Source organism: Bombina bombina, chromosome 5 (genome assembly GCF_027579735.1).
Source record: "Bombina bombina isolate aBomBom1 chromosome 5, aBomBom1.pri, whole genome shotgun sequence".
Classification (NCBI taxonomy): Eukaryota; Metazoa; Chordata; class Amphibia; order Anura; family Bombinatoridae; genus Bombina; species Bombina bombina.
The window spans coordinates 431,718,877-431,746,593 of NC_069503.1; the positions used below are offsets into that span (position 1 = coordinate 431,718,877).

General features: G+C 35.7%; 1 protein-coding gene across 2 annotated transcripts in view; it reads right to left on the bottom strand.

Moving 5' to 3' along the window:
- The window catches only part of CAPN7 (calpain 7), a 122,489-nt gene that overhangs the window by 18,657 nt on the left and 76,115 nt on the right, over positions 1-27,717 (bottom strand). For both annotated transcript variants that reach the window (XM_053714282.1, XM_053714283.1), the window contains exons 12-17: positions 24,221-24,341; positions 23,139-23,283; positions 21,986-22,085; positions 20,324-20,459; positions 6,893-6,968; positions 519-664 (exon numbers count right to left, since the gene is read on the bottom strand). In XM_053714282.1, coding sequence (XP_053570257.1) covers positions 519-664; positions 6,893-6,968; positions 20,324-20,459; positions 21,986-22,085; positions 23,139-23,283; positions 24,221-24,341 — 724 coding nt within the window. The remainder of the gene's footprint in view (positions 1-518; positions 665-6,892; positions 6,969-20,323; positions 20,460-21,985; positions 22,086-23,138; positions 23,284-24,220; positions 24,342-27,717) is intronic.

Here is a 27,717-nt window from a genome sequence, read left to right on the forward strand (position 1 = left end):
CGTGAATAAAGAACACGACCCTTCAAGTGTGAAAGATAGTAGCCTCGCTTCTGACATGGACTTGAGTGAAGTCCATGTCAGAAAGGTAGGTTGTGAAACTCGTCAACGCTGATTACCAAGGAGCTGTTAATATGAGTCGGATGGGTTAGCAGGAAAACTCTCCCTGCATCTCCGGATTCTAACTTTCATCCAAGCTCTCACTGAGAGGCTGACAGGATTACTTAAAACTCCAGTACTACCCTCCATGAGAGACTATCTCAAACTTCTGACATGTCTCTGCCAACCTCCTGTGACGAAAGGCAAAGAGTGACTGGGGGATGAGGGAAGTGGGGGAGGAATTTAAGCCTTTGGCTGGGGTGTCTTTGCCTCCTCCTGGTGGTCAGGTTCTCTATTTCCCAAAAGTAATGAATGCAGCTGTGGACTCTTCCCGTTTAAGAAGAAAACATATGTAAACTATTAAAGCTTTGTTATAGAGTAACAGTGCTATTCTTGGGATTACGTAGCCCTTTCACACTTACCCTCAAAGTATAGTGAATAGTATTTTGCTTCTCATACTGAGATACAACCAAAGTAAATGTGTTGGTTCCAGGCGTGTTCAGTGTCATTTTAGTTAAGTAATGGGGGCTATTAATACGGATTCCATCAATGTAAGGTGCAGGGTCAGCTAAAAAAATAAATAAATAAAGAATATAGTTTATACGAAAAGGAGTTTTAATTTAAAGTGAAACACTCCAAGCATGCACATGCAAGTGTCTAGACAATATACAAATTTAAATGATTGAATAAAAAAATAGATTGTGACTTTTAATTTTAAACTTCTAACAAGCTTGAAAAATGACCATTTATGGGCCGAAACGCGCATCTTTTTTTTAGATTGCCAAAAGTTTGCTTTAACTAGGCCCCCAATTGATGCCAAGGTATCCAGATATTGCCTTTGTTTTTAAGTGTAACACCAGCCTTTCTCTTTCTTGGCTGTTTTTGTATTTTACATGTAGTTTAGGATGCGGCTCTTGTATAATAAATGTTACACTTTATGGTTAGCAGTATAATGCACCTAAATCCTCAATTTTCTGTCTTGTTTGTTTTAGTATTTCAGCCGAGGACACAAAGATTAGTCTGAGAATAACACGTAGATGCATGTTTTAAGTTTCATTAGCTGTTTAAATATTGACAAAATAAGTGTAAAGTTTTAGTGTAAATAATAGAATGGGAGCTGCTATGTTGTAACTTAGATTACCTTCTCTGTTGTAGCCAATTAGGGCAGTAATAAATAGGTCACTAGAGTGTGCAGCCAATGGCTGTGTGGAATATAACAGTGTACTGCACTTCCATTTCTAACAGGAACTGAAATACTCACAATTTCATAATGGAATTACAGGAAAAGGGAACAAAATAAATAATGAGAGTATATTGCAGAGTTTTTTTACATATATGATTTAGCATTTTATATTGCCAACTCAAAGTGTTTAATATCCCTTTAAGTGCACAGTGACTGTTCAATTACAATATAATCAGATTAAAACACATTTAATAACAATTTGATAACCTCATTATAGATTTGCAATAGTTTGTTTCTTTAGCAAACAGAAAATAAGTTACATTTTGTTTACCTCTTAAGAAAAGTTATTTTAAAGAAAATCTTTACAGGTTTTCACTACTAAACATTTACATGGATTTTTTCAGAGTGAACTTCAAAGCATTAGGCTCCTCCCTTTCTACATTACCCAGTTCAAAGATTATTCTACCTATAAAAGGATGGAACAAACTATAGACAATGAGGAAAGCCAATACATTAGGGGCTACATTATGAGTGTGTGATACCGGATTTTCAAAGCCATTTGCGTGCAAATTAAATTCTGCCCGTATTACAAGTTGAAAACTAAATATGAACACGTGAGCGCAATTGCAATTTACACTAGAATGATTACAGCAACTTCAGAGCTCTGGTTAACTGTTATGCTCAAATAGTGTCACAAAACACATCAAAATTACATTTAAAAGTACAGTTACACTCATATTAAAAACTAAATCAATTACAAAAAAAGTGCAGTAAAAAGTTATAAGGGCTCAAAGATATGAGGTCTCAGGTGTTAGAAAAAAAAAAAAAAAAGGAGGCCGTCAAAGGGCCTTAACATAGATATATATATTTATTTATATGTGTGTACATATGTACTTATATATGTATTTATTTATTTACAGACATAGATATATATATTTATTTATATGTGTGTACATATGTACTTATATATGTATTTATTTATTTACAGACATAGATATATATATTTATTTATATGTGTATACATATGTACTTATATATGTATTTATTTATTTACAGACATAGATATATATATTTATTTATATGTGTGTACATATGTACTTATATATGTATTTATTTATTTACAGACATAGATATATATATTTATTTATATGTGTGTACATATGTACTTATATATGTATTTATTTATTTACAGACATAGATATATATATTTATTTATATGTGTGTACATATGTACTTATATATGTATTTATTTATTTACAGACATATATATATATAAACAAACTAGATAAACCTTCTACAATAGAGCACTAGTTTAGATTAGGGAAAGTCTAGTAATGACCGGTGCTTAAGTAATGAGGAATATAATTAAATAAAAAAGGAGAAAAAAGTAGTACTTATAATTAGCACACTTGCCTCTAAGAAATAAAAATGCTATAGAGAAAAAATTGAAAGCTAAAAATAAATGTAGCTATCAATACTGACAAGGAAACTACAGACAGACATAGTTGCAATATAATTATAATTATATATATATATATATAAAAGATGCTCAAAAACCAGAGTATTGCAGTGATACCTTTTTTATTGGACTAACATAATATTTAAAAGACAGCTTTCAAGATTTTTCCTCCCTTCATCAGGTCTGAAGCAATTCTCATCAGTATTGCTTCAGACCTGAGGAAGGGAGGAAAACTCTCGAAAGCTGTCTTTGAAATATTATGTTAGTCCAATAAAAAAGGTATCACTGCAATACTCTGGTGTTTGAGCATCTTATCTACTGGACTAATACGGCTAATCCAATCTTTATATATATATATATATATATATATATATATATATATATATATATATATATATACACACATACACACACACACACACACACACACACACAAAGTAATGGCCGAAAATATTGGCACCCCTGAATTTCTGTCAGATAATGCACCACTTCGCCCAGAAAATTGTTGCAATTTTACAAATGTTTAGGCATTCTCATTTTTATTTCTTTTGTTTGTATTGGTATGACACAAAAAAGTGGAGAACCCCCCCCCCCAAATCTTATACATTCCATGCAAAAAATAGACTGGACAAAATTATTGGCACCTTCTCAAAATTGTAAAAAATAATTGCATTCCAAGCTTGTGATGCTCCTTTAATTTCTAATTAAACTCACCTGTATCAATTAATAGGTGCTGACAATATAGAAATCACACCGGCAACCAGTTAAAAATGGTGAAAAATGTACTCAACCTTTCTGTTGTGTGTCTCTATGTGCCACAATGAGCACCAAATATTAAATTAAGGGTGCCAATTTTGTCCAGTCCATTTTTTGAGTTTTGCGTGGAATGTGTCAGATTTAGCTTGTTTTTCTCCACTTATTTGTGTCATACCAATACAAAAAAAAAAAGGAATAAACATGAGAATGCCTAAACATTTGTAATTTTCTGGGCGAAGTGGTGCCCTATCTGACAGAAATGCAGGGGTGCCAATATTTTTGGTCATGACTGTATGTGTGTGTGTGCACGTCCATTGGAGCCCTTTGCAGTCAAGTAGATAAAAAAAACAATGGCCACAGACCTGGTAAACTCTAGATGGAGTTTATATGTTGTATGCTTAAAGACTACAGAAGATAAAGTTCACTTAAGGTTTCTCAAAATTTAAGATATGATGGTGAGATAGCTCACGTGCCAATTGTCCACTCACAGAAGGTTGATGGTTGAGAGTTGGAACATGCAAATTCACCAAGATCAGTATCTAATATCATAGTAGTGCTAATCTAAATTATATACAGGGCTAGGGTTAACCTCTTGGCTGCCAGGGAGAGCTGTAATGATTGTGATAACATAATAAACCATGGCTGTCCACCATATATGTGTCAATGGAATTAATCCTCAACCAGGTCCTAAAGTGAAACCTAAATGAAAACGGTCCCAACAATGTAAATCTCACAATATTATCATTGTCACCTTTTGGCATTACATCGGAATACCATATGACGGATAAGGTCATCAATATGACAACATAAAAACATGAAAAAGACATTTCTTTACCAACGATCGCAAGAAACAATATTTTATTTTAATTACACAGAATGTGCACAATACATATGCCTTTAATGTAGCACCACACTTTTCTAGAAGGAATATGATACAGGCAAAATGTACTATATATTAATAAACATATAAGCCAATATTACTGAGAGACAGTCACTAAATGGGATTACTTCTACTCAGGATCCTTCTTTCTTGCAAATCGCTGACACACAGCTTATTTTGCTAGCCCAAGTCACCAGGATAGTGTTAATTAATGATTTAAGCAAAATAAATTTAACACAAAGGCGGAAACAAAAGTCCACATTTAGCAATTCCTCCAACACTGTAAAATACTCACAAACCTTTATGTACTGAATTCTGTTTTCTGCATATAATCACTCTAATTATACCTCTAGGGTAGATTATAGGCCTTTAAATTATAAATAAACTGTACACAAAAGAAGAAAATATCACACACCTACATACATGCAATCCCCGGTTAATAAGTAATTACTGTGAACTCTTGGGTGTCTGTTTTAATAATGCAATATCACTTGGATTTTCCTCAGCACAGCTACAATTGTATAGAAATTACTTCTACAGAATTTATTTGTGATAATAAAAAACAATAACTTTACACCCAATATGCTATGCAATGTGTTTTAGTTAAATTAAATAGCACTTATAGCAAATTTCTTATGGAAAAATGTATTATTTTGACACTTAAGTAGTGTTTTTCAACACATTTTTCCTGCCTTTCTATAATGGCATTGTTGCAGTCTGAAAAGCTTAGTCAGCGATTCACAAATCTGTAAGAAATATATTGGAGTGTCCCGAAAGGTTTAATAACACACACACATATATATATATATATATATATATATTTTTTTTTTTATTTATTTATTTATATATATATATATATTTTTATATATACACACACATATATATATATATATACATACACACACACACACATATACATATATATATATATATATATATATACATATATATATATATATATATATATATATATATATATATATATATATATATATATATACACACACACAGACATAGATACATACATACATATACATCCTATATTATAAAAGGCCAGGTATGTTTGTCCGATGCAGTTATGCGCAGTAGAGACTGCAGCGCGAGACAAACATGCCTGGCCTTAAGGAACAGTGACCGCCGACCGCCAACTGGGCTGTGAATGAGACAATGCGCGAGACGACCGGTGCCAGGAGGGTTAGGAGAGAGGCGAGTGGGAGCGGGTGGGACCACTACGCTACAGGAAAAAAAAAATACCAAACCTGGGAGGGTTAGGAGGGAGCGGGGCCTTAGCGGGAGGGACCGATACGCTACATAAAAAAAAAATGTTGACAGCGGCAGGGAGGGAGTTGGGCAACTACAAACATACCTGGCCTTACACATTTTGACCCGTGTACTCGGGCTTTAAGACTAGTATATATATCAATATCACCTTATTGGAAGAATATATTTATTTGTAAATGATCTCTGCAACATAATAAATAACAATCTAACCAGATTATATTATGTTGCTGTAAAGTTTATGTCTCTGTGTTTATTCTATATTTTTAGAATGAATCTACATAAAGTGGAATTCATAGCATACGGATTGGGCATGCAAACCTTGACTGGAATGAATGGAATGCTTTTTACATGTTAAGTCGTTTAGGATCACTTCCAATGCAGTGGCATGGAATCTATTGTTTAAATGATGATCATGAAAACCCTTAAAATTTCCTGGCTTGTTCCGGGACTTTGACAATGGGTTGTCATGGGAACAGATTTTGGTTAGCCTGTGGGTAAATGAGCAAACACTGCTTTGTTTTAGTGAACTTTTGGGTGAGCTTGTTTAAATAGTTTACTTGATTGGTATTTCTGCAAACTTCTGAAGAATGGGGAATATTTCCCTGAAACCTCAGAATAAGTTTGATTAAACTTTTGATAAATCCTGTGATTTTTGATACATTCAGTATATTAATAATGTTATTTTACAATGTACAAATGAAGTACAAAATTCTGTAATAACGTTTCATGTATATGAGGAGGTTTTTTTCCGGCTACCAAAAGTATTGCTGGAGGAAGCTACTAGGGGCTAAAGTTCTCAGTTTCATTCAGTATTGCCCGAGTATCCACCATTTTGTGTGTGTGTGTGTGAGTGAGTGCAAACCCTTCCATGTATAAATGTGTGATACTCAGAGTTTTAGTGTGAGTTTGACATTATGTAATTGACACCAGTATGAAAGGTTACATGATATACATCTTATATCAGCATGTTTTAGTACATATAAGCTAATTAGCTAGAGAATAAGCAAGGGAGGAGCCAATGAGGGAAAAGTCTAGTTAGGGCAATTGAATGTCCTTTGGAACATAAGACTGCATCTGACAGCCACCAAGTAGAAATAATGCAAACCCATAGAGATACTCTATCTAATTTAAAATTACCCTTTTTAAGTAAATAAAGGAGTTTAATTTCCCAGTTTTAACAAAAGTTGAGTTTCTAATTCTCTTCATGACTGAGAAGGGAGATATACAAAGATCTTACCTGGGTAGTAAATTTTTTTGCCATCTGACTTGTAAACTACCAATGTAATAAACTCTGTGTTCCGTGCAAAGTCATCCTGTAAACAAACAAAAAGCAAAATACATATTACAAGTGGAGCAATCATTTGTTATCCCTCATGGGCGCTAACTGTGCTCAAGGTAAAATTTAGAGCTCTCGGGTTAACACTGGTATTAAAAGTTGAAAGTAAAAAGTTAGCATGCGAGCAAAAGCCCCAAGCCTGCTAACTTCAGATATTACGACCGCGATCAATTGTGCTATAGCCGAAGATGCTTAAGAAATACTTTAAATTCCTATGTTCTTAACTTAGAAGAAAAGGTTTTTTTTATTTTTAAATATATATATATATATATATATATATATATATATATATATACACATATACATACATACATACATATGTACAGTATATATATATATATATTTTTTTTGTAAAATCTCTCTATCTGTTTCCATATACAGCATGCACTCACTGGATTTAATGAAAAAGTGCTTTTATTTGCACACAAATATAACACGTGACGTTTCAGGGATCTCAACCCTCCATCAGACTAAGTAAAAGTGTATAAAGCAAACCAGGTGCTAAAATCCACCCCCTAATCAGAGAAGAACCGCCTCACTCATTAATATCCAATCATAACACTTTAAATCAAACAAAAAAAGGAGATTGGAGATCTAAACATCTCACAACACAATTGGACAGTATTTGTGCACGTGAAAAAATATTGTTATAATTATATGTGAATTGAGCCTGCATATACATCTTATTTTGATATAAGGAGGAAAAAAAGGAAAAAATAAATAAGTATTAACACATACTTGTTTGTGTGGTGTACCGCCCTCACATTAAAGTTAAAAATAGTTATATATAAAATGTAAAATATAAAAGTTAAAATATAACTCATTGTGTAGTTCATTTAAAAAAAATATCTAAACAAGCCAGGAGACTTGCTTTTCCCAGACAGAAAACCTTTGTTTCCAATGCAGCAAAGGATTATGGTTAAGATATGCAAATGAGGTTCACGACTCACTTTTTCACTTCAGTCTCGCTTTTACGCAGACTCCCTTTATGCCATCATCGCTGTATACACAGCTTTTAAACTTAGTTAGGGTTAGTACAGTGATTCAGACCATCCCAGGACAGCTGTTTCGTGGTATTTGCCACTCATTGGCTGGGAGTAGGTGAATCACTGCTGGGTGAAGTTGATTTCTGGGCAAATACAACTTTTAAACTATGGGGAGGTGAAAAGTGAGTTTAAAATTTTCCACTAAGCACATAATATAAAGAAAATAACTCATTGTGTAGTTCATTTAACAAATCTAAACAAGTCAGGAGACGTGCTTTCCCCAGAAAACCTCTGGATACACGGTTTCCAATGCAGCAAAGGATTATGGGTAAGATATGTAAATGAGGTTCACGACGCACTTTTTCACTTCAGTCTGCTTTTACGCAGACTCCCTTTATGCCTATATACACAGCTTTTACGCTTAGCTAGAGTTAGTACAGTGATTCAGACCATCTGAAATATTTGTATCTATCTCCACACACTCACATACATACAAACAATACCATATCCCTTTTAAATCATTTTTTCTACATAAATGTAATTTTTTCATTAAAAATGTATATCTGAGGGCAATACTTTATTTTAATATTTTTAATGTGTTTTGTGAAACTGCAACTCATAACTTTCACGCTATTTAGCGTGGTCGTGATATCCAATGAAAGTAATGGGTGCGTTTGATATCGTACGTGTTAAATCCGATTTACCATGGACTTGTAATATCAAGTTGCTACTTATTGCATCCCGCGCAAACAATAGCACTCCACTTGTAATCTGGGCCATTATGTTGTGAGATAACATAATTTATGTAAGAATTTACCTGATAAATTCATTTCTTTCATATTGGCAAGAGTCCATGAGCTAGTGACGTATGGGATATACATTCCTACCAGGAGGGGCAAAGTTTCCCAAACCTCAAAATGCCTATAAATACACCCCCACCACACCCACAATTCAGTATCCCTCTTCATATACTGAATTCTTACACGGCGATCCGGAAGCCGTTTTTGGGGATTTCTAGCTACGAGGTGACGGACATCACACCCCTGACATCTGGTGATATAATCTGGGACTTGGTTGTTGTGCAATTTTTATTCTGTTACACTGTACGTGCGATTTACACGTTTTTTTATTGCTGGATAAAATAAATGATTTTACACTTAGAGTGGGTTGTGCTCTGTGTTTCATCTTGTTTTTCAGCCACTTCTTAAGACCAGGATCGCAGCCCTGTGTCAATACTTGGAGCGGCACCCACTATTCTCAGCATTTCTGGGAAGTATTGTTACTCTCATTGTATTTATTTCATTGTATTTATTTCATGTATAGTTATTTGAATACTCAGTTACGTACAAGCCGTTTTATTCCCTTTTACAGGACTATTGCTTAATTCATATATTCAATTTTGAAAGTAATCCACTGTTTATATGCTATATTCTGTTTGATACATTGTACTATACATTGATTCATTCCCAATTGGGTACTTTATATTCAGCCTATCTAGAAAGTTTTATATAATCATTATTTGCTTTTAATAGAGAAGCGCTGCCGATTTAGGTTTACCTATTTCTTTTTGTTACACCCACAATTCAGTTTAATGAATAGCCAAGAAGTGGGGTGATAAGAAAGGAGCGAAAGCATCAACAAGGAATTGGAATAATTGTGCTTTATACAAAAAAATCATAACCACCATAAAAAGGGGTGGGCCTCATGGACTCTTGCCAATATGAAAGAAATTAATTTATTAGGTAAGTTCTTACATAAATTATGTTTTCTTTCATGTAATTGGCAAGAGTCCATGAGCTAGTGAAGTATGGGATAGCAAATACCCAAGATGTGGAACTCCACGCAAGAGTCACTAGAGAGGGAGGGATAAAAATAAAGACAGCCAATTCCGCTGAAAAAAAGAATCCACAACCCAAATCAAAAAGTTTTAATCTTTTTAATGAAAAAAACTGAAATTATAAGCAGAAGAATCAAACTGAAACAGCTGCCTGAAGAACTTTTCTACCAAAAACTGCTTATGAAGAAGAGAAAACATCAAAAATGGTAGAATTTAGTAAAAGTATGCAAAGAAGACCAAGTTGCTGCTTTGCAAATATGATCAACAGAAGCTTCATTCTTAAAAGCCCAGGAAGCAGAAACTGACCTAGTAGAATGAGCATGATGAATCAAAAGTTTTAACCAAGAAGCCAAAGAAATAGCAGAAGCTTTCTGACCTTTCTTAGGACCAGAAAAGATAACAAATAGACTAGAAGTCTTTCTGAAATCTTTAGTAGCTTCAACATAATATTTCAAAGCTCTTACCACATCCAAAGAATGCAAAGATCTTTCCAAAGAATTCTTAGGATTAGGACACAATGAAGGGACAACAATTTCTCTACTAATATTGTTGGAGTTCACAACCTTAGGTAAAAATTTAAATGAAGTCCGCAAAACTGCCTTATCCTGATAAAAAATCAGAAAAGGAGACTCACAAGAAAGAGCAGATAATTCAGAAACTCTTCTAGCAGAAGAGATAGCCAAAAGAAACAATACTTTCCAAGAAAGTAATTTAATGTCCATAGAATGCATAGGCTCAAACGGAGGAGCCTGTAAAGCTCTCAAAACCAAATTAAGACTCCAAGGAGGAGAGATTGACTTAATGACAGGCTTGATACGAATCAAAGCCTGAACAAAACAACGACTGTCAGGAAGATTAACAATTTTTCTGTGAAAAAGAACAGAAAGAGCAGAGATTTGTCCTTTCAAGGAACTTGTGGACAAACCCTTATCCAAACCATCCTGAAGAAACTGTAAAATTCTAGGAATTCTAAAAGAATGCCAAGAGAACTTGGAACACCATGAAATGTAAGTCTTCCAAACTCTGTAATAAATCTTTCTAGACACAGATTTACGAGCCTGCAACATAGTTTTGATCACTGAGTCAGAGAAACCTCTATGACTAAGCACTAAGTGTTCAATCTCCATACCTTCAAATTTAATGATTTGAGATCCTGATGGAAAAACGGACCTTGAGATAGGTCTGACCTTAACGGAAGTGGCCAAGGTTGGCAACTGGACATCCAAACAAGATCCGCATACCAAAACCTGTGTGGCCATGCTGGAGCCACCAGCAGTACAAACGTTCCATCATGATTTTTGAAATCACTCTTGGAAGAAGAACTAGAGGTGGAAAGATATAAGCAGGTTGATAATTCCAAGGAAGTGACAACGCATCCACTGCTTCCGCCTGAGGATCCCTGGATCTGGACAGATACCTGGGAAGTTTCCTGTTTAGATGAGAAGCCATCAGATCTATTTCTGGAAGCCCCCATATCTGAACAATCTGAAGAAACACATCTGGGTGAAGAGACCATTCTCCCGGATGTAAAGTCTGGCGACTGAGATAATCCGCTTCCCAATTGTCTATACCTGGGATATGAACCGCAGAAATTAGACAGGAGCTGGATTCCGCCCATGCAAGTATCCAAGATACTTCTTTCATAGCCTGAGGACTGTGAGTCCCACCTTGATGATTGTCATACGCCACGGTTGTGACATTGTCTGTCTGAAAACAAATAAACGATTCTCTCTTCAGAAGAGGCCAGAACTGAAGAGCTCTGAAAATCGCACAGAGTTCCAAAATATTGATTGGTAATCTCGCCTCTTGAGATTTCCAAACCCCCTGCGCTGTCAGAGATCCCCAGACAGCTCCCCAACCTGAAAGACTTGCATCTGTTGAAATCACAGTCCAGGTTGGATGAACAAAAGAGGCCCCTTGAACTAAATGGTGGTGATTTAACCACCAAGTCAGAGAGAGTCGAGTATTGGGATTTAAGGATATCAATTGTGATATCTTTGTATAATCCCTGCACCAAAGGTTCAGCATACAAAGCTGAAGAGGTCTCATGTGAAAACGAGCAAAGGGGATCGCGTCCGATGCTGCAGTCATGAGACCTAAAACTTCCATGCACATAGCTACTGAAGGGAATGACTGAGACTGAAGGTTCCGACAAGCTGCAACCAATTTCAGACGTCTTTTGTCTGTTAGAGACAAAGTCATGGATACTGAATCTATTTGGAATCCCAAAAAGGTTACCCTTGTCTGAGGAATCAAGGAACATTTTGGTAAATTGATCCTCCAACCATGTCTTTGAAGAAACAACACGAGTTGATTTGTGTGAGATTCTGCAGAATGTAAAGACTGAGCAAGTACCAAGATATCGTCCAAATAAGGAAACACCGCAATACCCTGCTCTCTGATTACAGAGAGAAGGGCACCGAGAACCTTTGAGAAGATCCTTGGAGCTGTTGCTAGGCCAAAAGGAAGAACAACAAATTGGTAATGCTTGTCTAGAAAAGAGAATCTCAGGAACTGATAGTGATCTGGATTAATTGGAATATGAAGATATGCATCCTGTAAGTCTATTGTGGACATATAATGCCCTTGCTGAACAAAAGGCAGAATAGTCCTTATAGTCACCATTTTGAATGTTGGTATTCTTACATAACGATTCAAAATTTTCAGATCCAGAACTGGTCTGAAAGAATTCTCTTTCTTTGGTACAATGAACAGATTTGAATAAAACCCCAGACCCCGTTCCAGATATGGAACTGGCACAATTACTCCAGATGACTCCAGGTCTGAAACACATTTCAGGAAAGCCTGAGCCTTTACTGGGTTTACTGGAATGCGTGAGAGAAAGAACCTTCTCACAGGCGGTCTTACCTTGAAACCTATTCTGTACCCTTGAGAAACAATGTTCTGAATCCAATGATTTTGAATTGAACTGATCCAAACATCTTTGAAAAATCGCAATCTGCCCCTACCAGCTGTGCTGGAATGAGGGCCGCACCTTCATGCGGACTTGGGGGCTGGTTTCGATTTTCTAAAAGGCTTGGATTTATTCCAGACTGGAGAAGGCTTCGAATTGGAAACCGTTCCTTTAGGGGAAGGGTCAGGCTTCTGTTCCTTATTCTGGCGAAAAGAACGAAAACGGTTAGCAGCCCGAAATTTACCCCTAGATTTTTTATCCTGAGGCAAAAAAGCTCCCTTCCCCCCAGTGACAGTTGAAATTATAGAATCCAAATGAGAACCAAATAATTTATTACCTTGGAAAGAAAGAGATAGCAACGTTGACTTAGAAGTCATATCTGCATTCCAAGATTTAAGCTATAAAGCTCTTCTAGCTAAAGACATATAGCTAAAGACATATACCTGACATAAATTCTAATGATATAAAAAATGGCATCACAAATGAAATTATTAGCATGTTGAAGAAGTTTAACAATGCTATACACATTATGATCTGGTACTTGTTGCGCTAAAGCCTCCAACCACAAAGTAGAAGCTGCAGCAACATCAACCAAAGAAATAGCAGGCCTAAGAAGATTACCTGAACATAAATAAGCCTTCCTTAGAAAAGATTCAAGCTTCCTATCTAAAGGATCTTTAAAAGAAGTACTATCTGCCGTAGGAATAGTAGTATGTTTAGCAAGAGTAGAGATAGCCCCATCAACTTTGGGGATTTTTTCCCAAAACTCCAATCTATCAGCCGGCAAAGGGTACAGTTTTTTAAACCTTAAAGAAGGAGTAAATGAAGTACCCAAACTATTCCATTCCCTAGAAATTACATCTGAAATAGCATCATGAACTGGAAAAACCTCTGGAATAACTACATGAGGTTTAAAAACCGAATTTAAACGTTTACTGGTTTTAATATCAAGAGGACTAGACTCCTCCATATCTAATGCAATCAACACCTCTTTAAGTAAAGAACGAATAAACTCCATATTAAATAAATATGAAGATTTGTCAGTGTCAATATCTGAGGCAGAATCTTCTGAACCAGATAGATCCTCATCAGAGATCAGAATGTTGGCGGTCATTTAAAAATTCATCTGATTTATGAGAAGTTTTAAAAGACCTTTTACGTTTATTAGAAGGTGGTATAACAGACAGGGCCTTCTGAATAGAATTAGAAACAGATTCTCTTACATTAACAGGAATATCCTGAACATTAGATGTTGAAGGAACAACAACAGGTAATGGATTATTACTAATGGAAATATTATCTGCTTTTGAAAGTTTATCATGACAACTAACACAAACTACAGCCGGAGGAACAGTTACAACAAGTTTACAACAAATGCACTTAGCTTTGGTAGAACCGACATCAGGCAGCAGCTTTCCAGAAGTAGATTCTGATACAGGGTCAGCTTGAGACATCTTGCAATATGTAATAGAAAAAACAACATATAAAGCAAAATTATCAAATTCCTTAAATGACAGTTTCAGGAATGGGAAAAAATACAAACAGAATAAGCCTCTGGTAACGAGAAGCAAAAAGATACAAAGACTTAAATAATGTAAAAAAAAAAACTGGCGCCAAGTATGACGCCCACAATTGACAAATTTTTTGGCACCAAAAACGTCTGCAACAAACACGAGCATAATAGATGACGCAACTACGTGAAAACTCTCGGCGTCAACTACGACGCCGGAAATGACAACATTGACGTCAAACAAACGTAATTCTTGCGCCAAAAAAGTCTCGTGCCAAAAATGACTAAATAAATTCTAGCATTTTTTGCACCAGCGAGCCTAACAGCCCGCAATTTAGAAGAAAAGTCAAATGAAAATTTTTATTTATATGCATTTCCCAAAAATGAAACTGACAGTCTGAAAGAAGGAAATATACTGATTAACCTGAATCATGGCAAATATAAGTATAAAACATATATTTAAAACTTTACATATAAAGTGCCAAACCATAGCTGAGAGTGTCATAAATAAAATAAGACTTACTTACCAAAAGACACTCATCTACATATAGTAGATAGCCAAACCAGTACTGAAACGAGAATCAGCAGAGGTAATGGTATATAAGAGTATATCGTCGATCTGAAAAGGGAGGTAGGAGAAGAATCTCTACGACCGATAACAGAGAACCTATGAAATAGATCCCTGATAGGATGACCATAGCATTCAATAGGCAATACTCCCTTCACATCCCTCTGTCATTCACTGCACTCTGAGAGGAAAACCGGGCTTCAGCATGCTGCAAAGCGCATATCAACGTAGAAATCTAGCACAAACTGACTTCACCACCTCCATAGGAGGCAAAGTTTGTAAAACTGAATTGTGGGTGTGGTGGGGGATGTATTTATAGGCATTTTGAGGTTTGGGAAACTTTGCCCCTCCTGGTAGGAATGTATATCCTATACGTCACTAGCTCATGGACTCTTGCCAATTACATGAAATATATTTATATATTACTGTCAAAACGTCTTGTTAATGATTCTTGGATTAGAGTGTTGGTTAAAATCTAAAAAGTAGGAAAAAAAATAATGTTGGAACAATTACATTTTGCTTGAGACTTCTATTGCCATTTGTCAAAGTACAAAGCAATTAGTGACACTGTTTAGCTATTAACCAGTTATCTATAATGTTTACATACTGTGTGCTGACCTATTGTTAAATATTTACTAGATCTAAGACACAATATTGTGCGCTTCTGCATTTTTTCTTTAATTGATCATTTCTAGAGTTTTACTACATTAGTAGCTCTGTTTTGTTGTGTGGGGCAAAAAATACCATTTTGTCGTGTTTGAATGTCTTCCTCTGATATCTATGCAACATTTTTCTTTGTGTCTCTGTTTATTAATTTAAACCATAGCTAAACATGCAAATCAGTTGAATGCACACATAATGCATTAGCTCATTATGGACCAGATTACAAGTGGCGCATTTATCACTTTCGCTTGAGGGTAAACTTTACACACACACACACATATATATATGTGCAAAAAAAATCATATATATAGAAATATGTATTTATGAATAAACAGAACATATTCTGCTATGTGAAGAACGTTGAAATGTGAAATATTCATTTCTTTCATGTAATTGGCAAGAGTCCATGAGCTAGTGACGTATGGGATATACAATCCTACCAGGAGGGGCAAAGTTTCCCAAACCTCAAAATGCCTATAAATACACCCCTCACCACACCCACAATTCAGTTTTACAAACTTTGCCTTCTATGGAGGTGGTGAAGTAAGTTTGTGCTAAGATTTCTACGTTGATATGCTCTTCTCAGCATTTTGAAGCCCGATTCCTCTCAGAGTACAGTGAATGTCAGAGGGATGTGAAGGGAGTATCACCTATTGAATGCAATGGTTTTCCTCATGGAGATCTATTTCATAGGTTCTCTGGTATTGGTCGCAGAGATTCATCTCCTACCTCCCTTTTCAGATCGACAATATACTCTCTTATTCCATTGCCTCTACTGAAAACCGTTTCAGTACTGGTTTGGCTATCTGCTATATGTGGATGGGTGTCTTTTGGTAAGTATGCTTTTATTACTTAAGACACTCTCAGCTATGTTTAGCACTTTATGTATTTATATAAAGTTCTAAATATATGTATTGTACTTATATTTGCCATGATTCAGGTTTTCAGTATATTTCCTTTTGCAGATTGTCAGTTTCATATCTGGGAAATGCATTTTTTCGAAAAATGTATTTCTTACCTGGGGTTTAGTCTCTTTTTTTCAATTGACTGTTTTTTAAATTTGTGGGCAGAATTAGGCTCGCGAGGGCGCAAAATGTCAAAGTTTATTGCGTCATTCTTGGGGCGAGATTTTTTTGGCGCAAAGTTACGTTCGTTGACGCAAATTCGTCATTTCTGGCGTCTTAGTTTATTCCGAGTCTTTCACAAGGTTGCGTCATCTGTGACGCGAGTGTGTCATTTCCGGACGTTATTGGCGCCAACAAATACTTTTCTGTTTGTGTGCATCATACTTGACACCAAATATTTTCATTATTTAAGACCCCATTTCTATATGCCTCTTGCCTTTTTTTCTATCAGAGGGCTATGCTGTTTGCATTTTTTCCCATTCCTGAAACTGCCATATAAGGAAATTGATAATTTTGCTTTATATGTTGTTTTTTTTCTCTTACATTTGCAAGATGTCTCAATCTGATCCTGTCTCAGAAATCACTGTTGGAATCCTGCTGCCTGACAACAGTTCTACCAAAGCTAAGTGCATTTGTTGTAAACTTGTGGAGGTTATTTCTCCAGCTGTGGTTTGTAATAGTCATGATAAACTTTTACATGCAGAGAATGTATCCATCAGTAGTAGTTTATTACCTGTTGCTGTTCCCTCAACATCTAATGCACAAGATATACCTGTAAATTTAAAAGAATGTATTTCTGATTCTATTCAGAAGGCTTTGTCTGCCATCCCGCCTTCTAATAAACGTAAAAGGTCTTTTAAAACTTCTCATAAAGTTGATGAAATTGCAAATGACCGGCAACATGCTGAATTATCCTGCTCTGATGAGGATCTATCTGGTTCAGAAGATCCTACCTCAGATATTGACACTAACAAATCTTCTTATTTATTTAAAATGGATTATATTCGTGTTGATTACATTGGATATGGAGGAAACTAGTCCTCTTGATATTAAACTAACTAACTAGTAAATGTTTAAATTCTGTTTATAAACCTCCTGTGGTTACTCCAGAGATTTTTCCAGTTCCTGATGCTATTTCTGATATGATTTCTAAGGAATGGAGTAGGCCTGGTACTTCTTTTATTCCTTCTTCAAGGTTTAAAAAATTGTATCCTTTGCCAGCAGTTACTTAAGAGTTTTGGGAAAAAAATTCCCCAAAGTTGATAGGGCTATCTCTACTCTTGCTAAATGTACTACTATTCCTACAGAAGATAGTACTTATTTTAAAGATACTCTATATAGGAAGCTTGGATCTCATCTAAGGAAAGCCTATTTATATTCAGGTCATCTTCTCAGACCTGCAATTTCTTTGGCTGATGTTGCAGCTGCTTCAACTTTTTGGTTGGAGACTTTAGCGCAACAAGTATTGGATCCTGAATTGTCTAGCATTGTTAACTTGATTCAAAATGCTAATAATTTTATTTGTGATGCCATTTTTGATATCATCAACATTGATGTTAAATCTATGTCTATAGCTATTTTAGCTAGAAGAGCTTTGTGGCTTAAATCTTGGAATGCTGACATGACTTCTAAGTCCAGTTTGTTATCTCTTTCTTTCCAAGGTAATAAGTTATTTGGTTCTCAGTTGGATTCAATTATTTCAACCGTCACTGGGAGAAGGGAGTTTTTTTGCCTCAGGATAAAAGAACTTAAGGTAAATCTAAAGCTTTTAATAATTTTCGTTCCTTTCGACAAAATAAGGAAAAGAAACCTAATCCTTCCCCCAAGGAATCTGTTTCCAATTGGAAGCCTTCCTCAAGTTGGAATAAATCCAAGCCATTTAAGAGATCAAAGCCAGCCCCCAAATCCGCATGAAGGTGCGGCCCTCATTCCAGCTCAGCTGGTAGGGGGCAGATTAAGATTTTTCAAGGTCCGTTTTTCCATCAAGATCTAAAATCATTAAATTTGAAGGTATGGAAATTGAACGCCTAGTGCTTAGTCATAGCGGTTTCTCTGACTCAGTGATTAATACTATGTTACAGGCTCATAAATATGTTTCTAGAAAGATTTATTATCGAGTTTGGAAGACTTATATTTCATGGTGTTCTTCTCATAAATTCGCTTGGCATTCTTTCAGAATTCCTAGAATTTTACAGTTTCTTCAGGATGGTTTGGATAAGGGTTTGTCTGCAAGTTCATTGAAGGGACAAATCTCTGCACTTTCTGTCTTATTTCACAGAAAGATTGCTAAGCTTCCTGATATTCACTGTTTTGTACAGGCTTTGGTTCGTATCAAGCCTGTAATTAAATCAATCTCTCCTCCTTGGAGTCTTAATTTGGGTTTGAAGGCTTTACAGGCACCTCCATTTGAGCCTATGCATTCTTTGGACATTAAACTACTTTCTTGGAAAGTGTTGTTCCTTTTGGCCATCTCTTCTCCTAGAAGAGTTTCTGAATTATCTGCTCTTTCTTGTGAATCTCCTTTTCTGATTTTTCATCAGGATAAGGCGGTTTTGCGGACTTCATTTAAATTCTTACCTAAGGTTGTGAATTCTAACAACATTAATAGAGAAATTGTTGTCCCTTCCTTGTGTCCTAATCTTAAGAATTATTTGTAGAAATCCTTACATTCTTTGGATGTGGTAAGAGCTTTGAAATATTATGTTGAAGATACTAAAGATTTCAGGAAGACTTCTAGTCTATTTGTTATCTTTTCTGGTTCTAGGAAAGGTCAGAAGGCTTCTGCCGTTTCCTTGGCATCGTGGTTAAAGCTTTTGATTCATCAAGCTTATTTGGAGTCGGGTCAAGCCCCGCCTCAGAGAATTACAGCTCATTCTACTAGATCAGTCTCCACTTCGTGGGCTTTTAGGAATGAAGATTCAGTTGATCAGATTTGCAAAGCAGCAACCTGATCTTCTTTGCATACATTTACTAAATTCTACCGTTTTGATGTATTCCCTTCTTCGGAAGCAGTTTTTGGTATAAAAGTTCTTCAGGCAGCTGTTTCAGTTTGATTCTTCTGCTGATGTTTTAAGTTTTTTCTTTTCATTTCATGATAATTAACTTATATTTTGGCTTGTGGATTATTTTTTTCAGTGAAAAATGGCTGTTTTTATTTTCATCCCTCCCTCTCTAGTGACTTTTGCGTGGAGTTCCACATCTTGGGTATTGCTATCCCATGAGTCACTAGCTCATGGACTCTTGCCAATTACATGAAAGAAAACATAATTTATGTAAGAACTTACCTGATAAATTCATTTCTTTCATATTGGCAAGAGTCCATGAGGCCCACCCTTTTTTTGGTGGTTATGATTTTTTTGTATAAAGCACAATAATTTCCAAATTCCTTTGTTTGATGCTTTTTAGTCATTTCTTTATCACCCCACTACTTGGCTATTCGTTAAACTGAATTGTGGGTGTGGTGTAGACATTTTGAGGTTTTGTAAACTTTGCCCCTCCTTGTAGCATTGTATATCCCATACGTCACTAGCTCATGGACTCTTGCCAATATGAAAGAAATTAATTTATCAGGTAAGTTCTTACATAAATTATGTTATTTTCATGTCAGGTTAGCGCACTTGACAATATGGGATCAGGTTTGCGTGCAAGTAGAGTGTTAGCTTTGTCTCTACTTTTTTGCTCCATTGACTCCTATGGGGGAATACGTTATCGCATGTGCGATATTCTAAGTTCGACTTTTTACGCGCAACAGGTTAGTGCACAAGCAAAACCGGTTTACTTTTAACTCATAATACAAGCTCAACCCGACGCACACAAAAATCTTACTTCTAGCTTGAGCAGGAACGTTAAATAGCTCTCCACTAAATAGGTTGTCCATTACTGATACAGTGGCCTGATACATAGAGCAGGGCCTGAGGTTCTACACGATTGGATCTCCAGTTACACAAACCTTGTCAGTGATGTGCCTGCTCAGCAGGATCCATACTGCAGCCCCTCCTTTAGGGCAATGTACTTCTAGTTTGTACTGAGGATTGTTTGCGAGGCTGTAGGCATCTTTCATTGGACCTTGCTTTGCATCCCAAGTGCTTGAAAAGAAGAAGATGTTAAACATAAACCAGTTATATTCCACCTGCCTTGTTTAATGGATTCTGTCAGTTCATTATTATATCTGATTTCTATAACCAGTTAAAGGTGATCTACTACACATTAGCTAAAAAGGTAACTGTCATAAAAAGAGGCATTTAAATGTTTTAAATAGAATTAAAATCCCGCTGTATTGTCACATTTTTTAAAAATGTGCAGTGGTTCTAGTTTGGTTAAGTGATTACATTTTAGAAAAGGCAGTAAAACATATGACACATAATATTAAGAAAGTCTGTATTTTAACTCCAACACATTAAGAGACAGTACATTTCTTTAGATTTTTATATAAAATGTTTGGTTATCCATAATGCAAAACTTTGAAATATTATTTTTGCCATTTTTTCATGTAAATTTAGTTCTGAAAATGGAGCAATTTCTAATTCTCAGTACTTGAAATGCACCTTACTTAAAAGGACAGTCATGTCAAAAATGAACTTTCATGATTCAGATAGGGCATGTAATTTTAAACAACTTTCCAATTTACTTTTATCATCAATTTTACTTTGTTCTCTTGGTATTCTTAGTTGAAAGCTAAACCTAGGTAGGCTCATATGCTAAATTGATTAGCCTTTAAAGGCTCTCTCTTATCTGAATGCCTTTGACAGTTTTTCACAACTAGAGCGTGTTAGTTCATGTGTGCCAAATAGATAACACTGTGCTCATGCACTTGGAGTTACCTAGGAGTTAGAACTGATTGGCTACAATGCAAGTCTGTCAAAAGAACTGAAATAAGGGGGCAGTCTGCAGAAACTTAGATACAAGGTAATAACAGAAGTAAAAAGTATTAATTTAACAGTGTTAGTTATGCAAAACTGATGACTGGGTAATAAAGGGATTATCCATTTTAAAAATATATATAAATTCTGGTGTCCCTTTAAGGCTAACTCTGCTACATATATATCCCTAATTAGATTTATCAAATACCAACTGCAAAAGATAATAGCAGTAAAATCTGATAATTGTTTTTGAATTACATGCTCTATCTGGATCATGAAAGAAAAAAAATGTGTTTTATGTCCCTTTAAGCTGAGTTTCAATAAAGGAAAAAGATAAAGTTAAAGGGACAGTCAAGTCCAAAATAAACTTTCATGATTCAAATAGGGCATGTAATTTTAAACAACTTTCCAATTTACTTTTATCACCAATTTTGAATTGTTCTCTAAATATTCTTAGTTGAAAGCTAAACATAGGAGGTTCATCTGAATGCATTTTGACACCACTAGAGGACATTAGTTCATGTGTTTCATATAGATAACATTGAACTCATGCACGGGGACTTACCTAAGAGTGAGCACTGATTGGCTAAAATACAAGTCTGTCAAAAGAACTGAAATAAGGGGGCAGTTTGCAGAGGCTTAGGTAACAGACATAAAAGTTTTTTGTTTTTTTTACAAATTATACTTTGCAGCTTAATTATCAATGTTGAATTGAGTCTTCCATGCTCCTTTATATTATACTTCAGACATACCTGTGAATGCATGTTGAGTCTTTGAAAAGAGCTGGGCTCCAACTTAAATAGATGACATCATAATATTGACACAGATCTTCCCATGTGATCCAGAAAATACCTGTAATAACATCATTTATTTTTAACATTTAACCCACATGCCTTAGTTTTATGAATGTAAATAACTCAATTTCTTTACCTAGTGCCGATATTTGTACTTTTATATTTATTATTACTAGTTGATGGCAAAATGCCCATAGAAAGCCTTATACAAAGTACATTCAGCTATAGCTTCACATCCTATCAGTTTAATAAGGAATCTGCACACTACAACTATGTATTTGTGTCATATAACATTTTTATTAAATTTTTTTCTCAAATTCTGAACACATATCTAAAATGCTTTGGGAGTAAATCCTTTCTTCAAATATACTATAGGTCTGGGGAAAGATATAGTTATGGGTGAGGTCAGCATGATTTCAGTTCAAACTTTTATCAGATTATTATTATCTGTTATTTGTAGAGCGCCAACAGATTCCGCAGCGCTAGATTTGTACTATTTTGGAAGATAACCTATTTTAAATAATTGTCTTTTTAAAATGAATGTAAAGTTTAATGAATAAGTGCTCAGTTTTTACAAATACTCTTAAAAACGGGCACTTTCATTCATTACATTTTTTAAAATACTTACCTTTGATTTAAGGAAAGCAGACTGGTGATACTCCACCTGCAGCTTCTGATGTACTCAGCACAGCGATGAAAAACCTGGCTTCCTCCAATCGTTACGTGCACCCTTTGGCGTCCAGCTCGTGAGGCTATGCAGCGATTGGATAAAGCAGGATTCGTCATTGCTGTGCTAAGTACAGCAGGAGCTGCGAGGAGAGGATCGCCGGTCTGGTTTCAATAAAACAAAGGTAAGTATTTAAAAAAAATCAGCTTCATTGTAAAGTTTAATGAATGAAAGTGCACCTGTTTTTAAAAGTATTTTTAAAAACCGGGCACTAATTTATTCAACTTTACACTCACTTTAAACTCCTCTCTAATGTCCAGTATTGTCACAACTGTTTTAAGTATAATGCCATATGTTTAAAACACATTTCAAATTATGTACGCTAAAATATATGAGATACAACTAACTTTACCAATAAAAGCGAATCAAACTCTTGTATACTACCATTGTCAATTTTCTGAGCAGTTCTAAGGTCAAAGTTGAGATATTTCTGCAGTTCTGGTGTCCAACTTCTCTCATCTTTTTCGTTGAATCGCCCTTTCCATCGTAAATGACTCCAGGGATTTTTAAGCTGAAGAAATCTCAAGCCCTTAAAAAGAAAATAATAAATATATTTATGCAAAGACCATATAGTTATTAATAAAAAATATTATCAGATATTTATAGAGTGCCAACAGATTCCGTAGAGCCAAAAATAAAATGATTAGGATTAAAAATAAAAATAGATATGATTTAGTGCATTATCACAACCCAATGTGACATTTCACTGGAAGCATCAAAAAGCCAAAGGAACGGGAAACAATTCTAAATAATGGTCCAAAGTTCATTACGTTAATGATGGTGAAGGCTGAATTGTTTCAATGGGTTATATGTATGACATAGATCTAGTAAAATAAATACTATTCAGGAATGACACTTTGTTAAGCACCTTACATACATATGGGTGCATATTAGAAAGTGCAGCTTCCTAACTGGAGTAAATGATGCTACAAGTATTCTACTAAATATTTACATATATTAATAATCAACAACATACTGTGCTAATGCTGGTAAGAGAATCTGTTAATAGCCTCTTATGGAATAAGTACTGTGATGTTCAAACTATGTAAACATTATGTTTACACATGGTACAGTTAGCATCTGAAATTATGGGTACTGCATTATCGCACCTTAGTTCAAAATGATAAATTTTTGGTGAAAACCTGCGTAATGTTTTGTGCTCATGTGCGAAACGCGTTAGAGGGGAGCTTACCTGATGTCTTTTATGGAAGCCTGCTCCTAATAAACTGTGTCTATTCACCTAAAGACCCAGCGTTTCTTTTTCCTCGTTTCATAATGTTTTAATATCTTACAGTAGCGTGCTTACCTAACAGAGAGCCCTGGTGCAAAACATTTTTGGGCCCCCAAAGGTAACTAAGTAGTAAGCAATAGCAATAATATAGATAAAGATAGATAGATAGACAGACAGCCCTTGGGCCCTGGTGCCACTGTACAGGCTGCACCAATGGTAGTTCCGCCCCTGATACCTTATATTCTCTTATGTCTAAGACGGCATAGGCATGTGTGGGAACTAGGCCCCACTTCTCTCCTTCCTCCTCAGACATCACCCCTGTAGCTGTAGTAATGAGTACATCACCTTTATGGAATCTGAAACAATATGAAATGAAGCTTACAGACTTCACTAAACCACATAATTACAAATGTTCTCAAATAAAAGTAACTTAAATGTTCCAGATATATCTGTGCTTTATTAAAAATACTTTATATATTAGAAACATAAACAAGTACATTATATAAGAATGGCTGATCTAATAATCTGCTTATTCTCATTCCCCTTAAAAAAAAAAAAAAACTCACTCCATATCACACAAATCTTCCTCTTTCATCATACCCACCCATCAACTTAAAACCTTCCTCTTCTTTAGCTCACCACACAAACATTCCTCTTTACTTTACCTGACTCTTCACCATACAAACATTCCAAAATGTCTCTTAATATACCCTCGTCTCACCCATTCCTCATGATACAAATGCTCCTCACATGAGTAGTTGATTTTTTTTCTGACAAATTTCACTATTCCTGTATCACGTGACAGTTATCAGCCAATCACAAATGCATATATGTATATTCTGTGAATTCTTGCACATGCCCAGTAGTAGCTGGTGACTCACAAAGTGTAAATATGAAAAGACTGTGCACATTTTGTTAACCCTTTCCTGCCAAGGTTAAAGTGTCTACATCGGAACAATCGTTCCGATGTAGACAAATTGAAATCACACAATTGTGCATATGATCGCGAGATTTCAATTATTGGATCTGGTCTGGAGGGCGTCCCTATAATGCTAGCAACGCCCTCCAGACAGCGATCAAATCCAGGAAGCGCAGTAGACTTCAGGACAGCCGTTGGCTATGACGTTGTATTCCGTCATAACGGCGCTAAAGCCCAGCGCCGTTTTGATGGAATACAGCGGCATAACGGCGGCAAAAGGTTAACGGAAGTAAATTGGAAAGTTGTTTAAAATTGCATGTTCTATCTGAATCAGGAATGTTAATTACGACTTGAGTGTCCCTTTAAGTTCTCCCCATCCAAATATTCATTTTCTTTAACATTCCAAACTCCTACCCATACTAATATTCCTCTTCCTTAGCATTGAGACTTCTCACCATACAAAAATTCCATACAAACATTCCAAAATGACTCTTAATATAACCCTGCATCACCTATTCCCCGTGATATAAATCCTCCTCTTCTTTGTCATATTAAGTTCTCACCATACAAATGTTCCTTTTCTTTAACATATCAAACTTCAACCCATAATAATGTTCCTCTTCTTTAGCATACAGACTTCTCACTAAACAATTATTCCTCTTCCATATACCAACTTCTCACTATACACAATGTTCCTCCTCTTCAGTATACCGACTTCTCACTATACAAACATTCCTCTTCAGTATACCGACTTCTCACCATACAAACATTCCTCTTCAGTATACCGACTTCTCACCATACAGACTTCTCACCATGCAAACATTCCTCTTCAGCATACCGACTTCTTACCATGCAAACATTCCTCTTCAGTATACCAACTTTTCCCCATACACAACGTTCATCTTCTTAACATACTGACTTCTCACCATACACAACGTTCCTCTTCTTTAGCATACAGACTTCTCACCATACACAACGTTCCTCTTCTTTAGCATACAGACTTCTCCCATTACACAACGTTCCTCTTCTTTAGCATACAGACTTCTCACCATACACAACGTTCCTCTACTTTAGCGTACAGACTTCTCACCATACACAACGTTCCTCTATTTTAGCATACAGACTTCTCACCATACACAACGTTCCTCTATTTTAGCATACAGACTTTTCACCATACACAACGTTCCTCTACTTTAGGATACAGACTTCTCACCATACACAATGTTCCTCTACTTTAGCATACAGACTTCTCACCATACGCAACGTTCCTCTACTTTAGGATACAGATTTCTCACCATACACAACGTTCCTCTACTTTAGCATACAGACATCTCACCATACAGACTTCTCACCATACACAATGTTCCTCTACTTTAGGATACAGACTTCTCACCATACACAATGTTCCTCTTTGGTGAGAAGTCAGTATACTAAAGAGGAACATTGTGTATGGTGAGAAGTCTGTATACTAAAGTAGAGGAACATTGTGTATGGTGAGAAGTCTGTATACTAAAGTAGAGGAACGTTGTGTATGGTGAGAAGTCTGTATCCTACAGTAAAGGAACATTGTGTATGGTGAGAAGTCTGTATCTTAAAGTAGAGGAACGTTGTGTATGGTGAGAAGTCTGTATCCTTAAGTAGAGGAACATTGTGTATGGTGAGAAGTCTGTATACTAAAGAGGAATGTTGTGTATGGTGAGAAGTCTGTATACTAAAGAGGAATGTTGTGTATGGTGAGATGTCTGTATGCTAAAGTAGAGGAACATTGCGTATGGTGAGAAGTCTGTATGCAAAAGTAGAGGAACGTTGTGTTTGGTGAGAAGTCAGTATACTAAACACAACGTTCCTCTACTTTAGCATACAGACTTCTCACCATACACAATGTTCCTCTACTTTAGCATACAGACATCTCACCATACACAACATTCCTCTTTAGTATACAGACTTCTCACCATACACAACATTCCTCTTTAGTATACAGACTTCTCACCATACACAACATTCCTCTTTAGTATACAGACTTCTCACCATACACAATGTTCCTCTACTTAAGGACACAGACTTCTCACCATACACAACGTTCCTCTACTTAAGGATACAGACTTCTCACCATACACAATGTTCCTTTACTGTAGGATACAGACTTCTCACCATACACAACGTTCCTCTACTTTAGTATACAGACTTCTCAGCATACACAATGTTCCTCTACTTTAGTATACAGACTTCTCAGCATACACAATGTTCCTCTACTTTAGTATACAGACTTCTCACCATACACAACGTTCCTCTTCTTTAGGATACAGACTTCTCACCATACACAACGTTCCTCTTCTTTATAATGTTGCTCACTGCACAAAGGACCTCCTCTTTAGCACACCCACTCCACAACATACAAAAAGTCCAAACTTTCCTCTTTAAGAAACCTGCTGCTCACCACACATTTCCTCTTTATCATATCCACTTCACATCACACAAATACATTTCCCACATGTTTCTCTTAATAATACCAGCTCCTCACCACACAAACTCTTTAGTATGCCTAATCCCCACTATACAAATGTTCCTCCTCTATAGCATACACACTTTTCATCACAGAAATATTCCTATTAGTGCACCCACTTATTACAACACAAATGTGCACCGTCTTTTCATCATACAGACTTTCCTGTTTAGAGTACTCACTATAAAAAAGATCAACTTTAGCATACATATCTCTCACCATACAAATGTTCCTCCTTTAAATAGACACACACTTCTCTTAAGGGAAATTAATTTTTTTTTAATTTCATGATTCAGATAGAGAATATCAT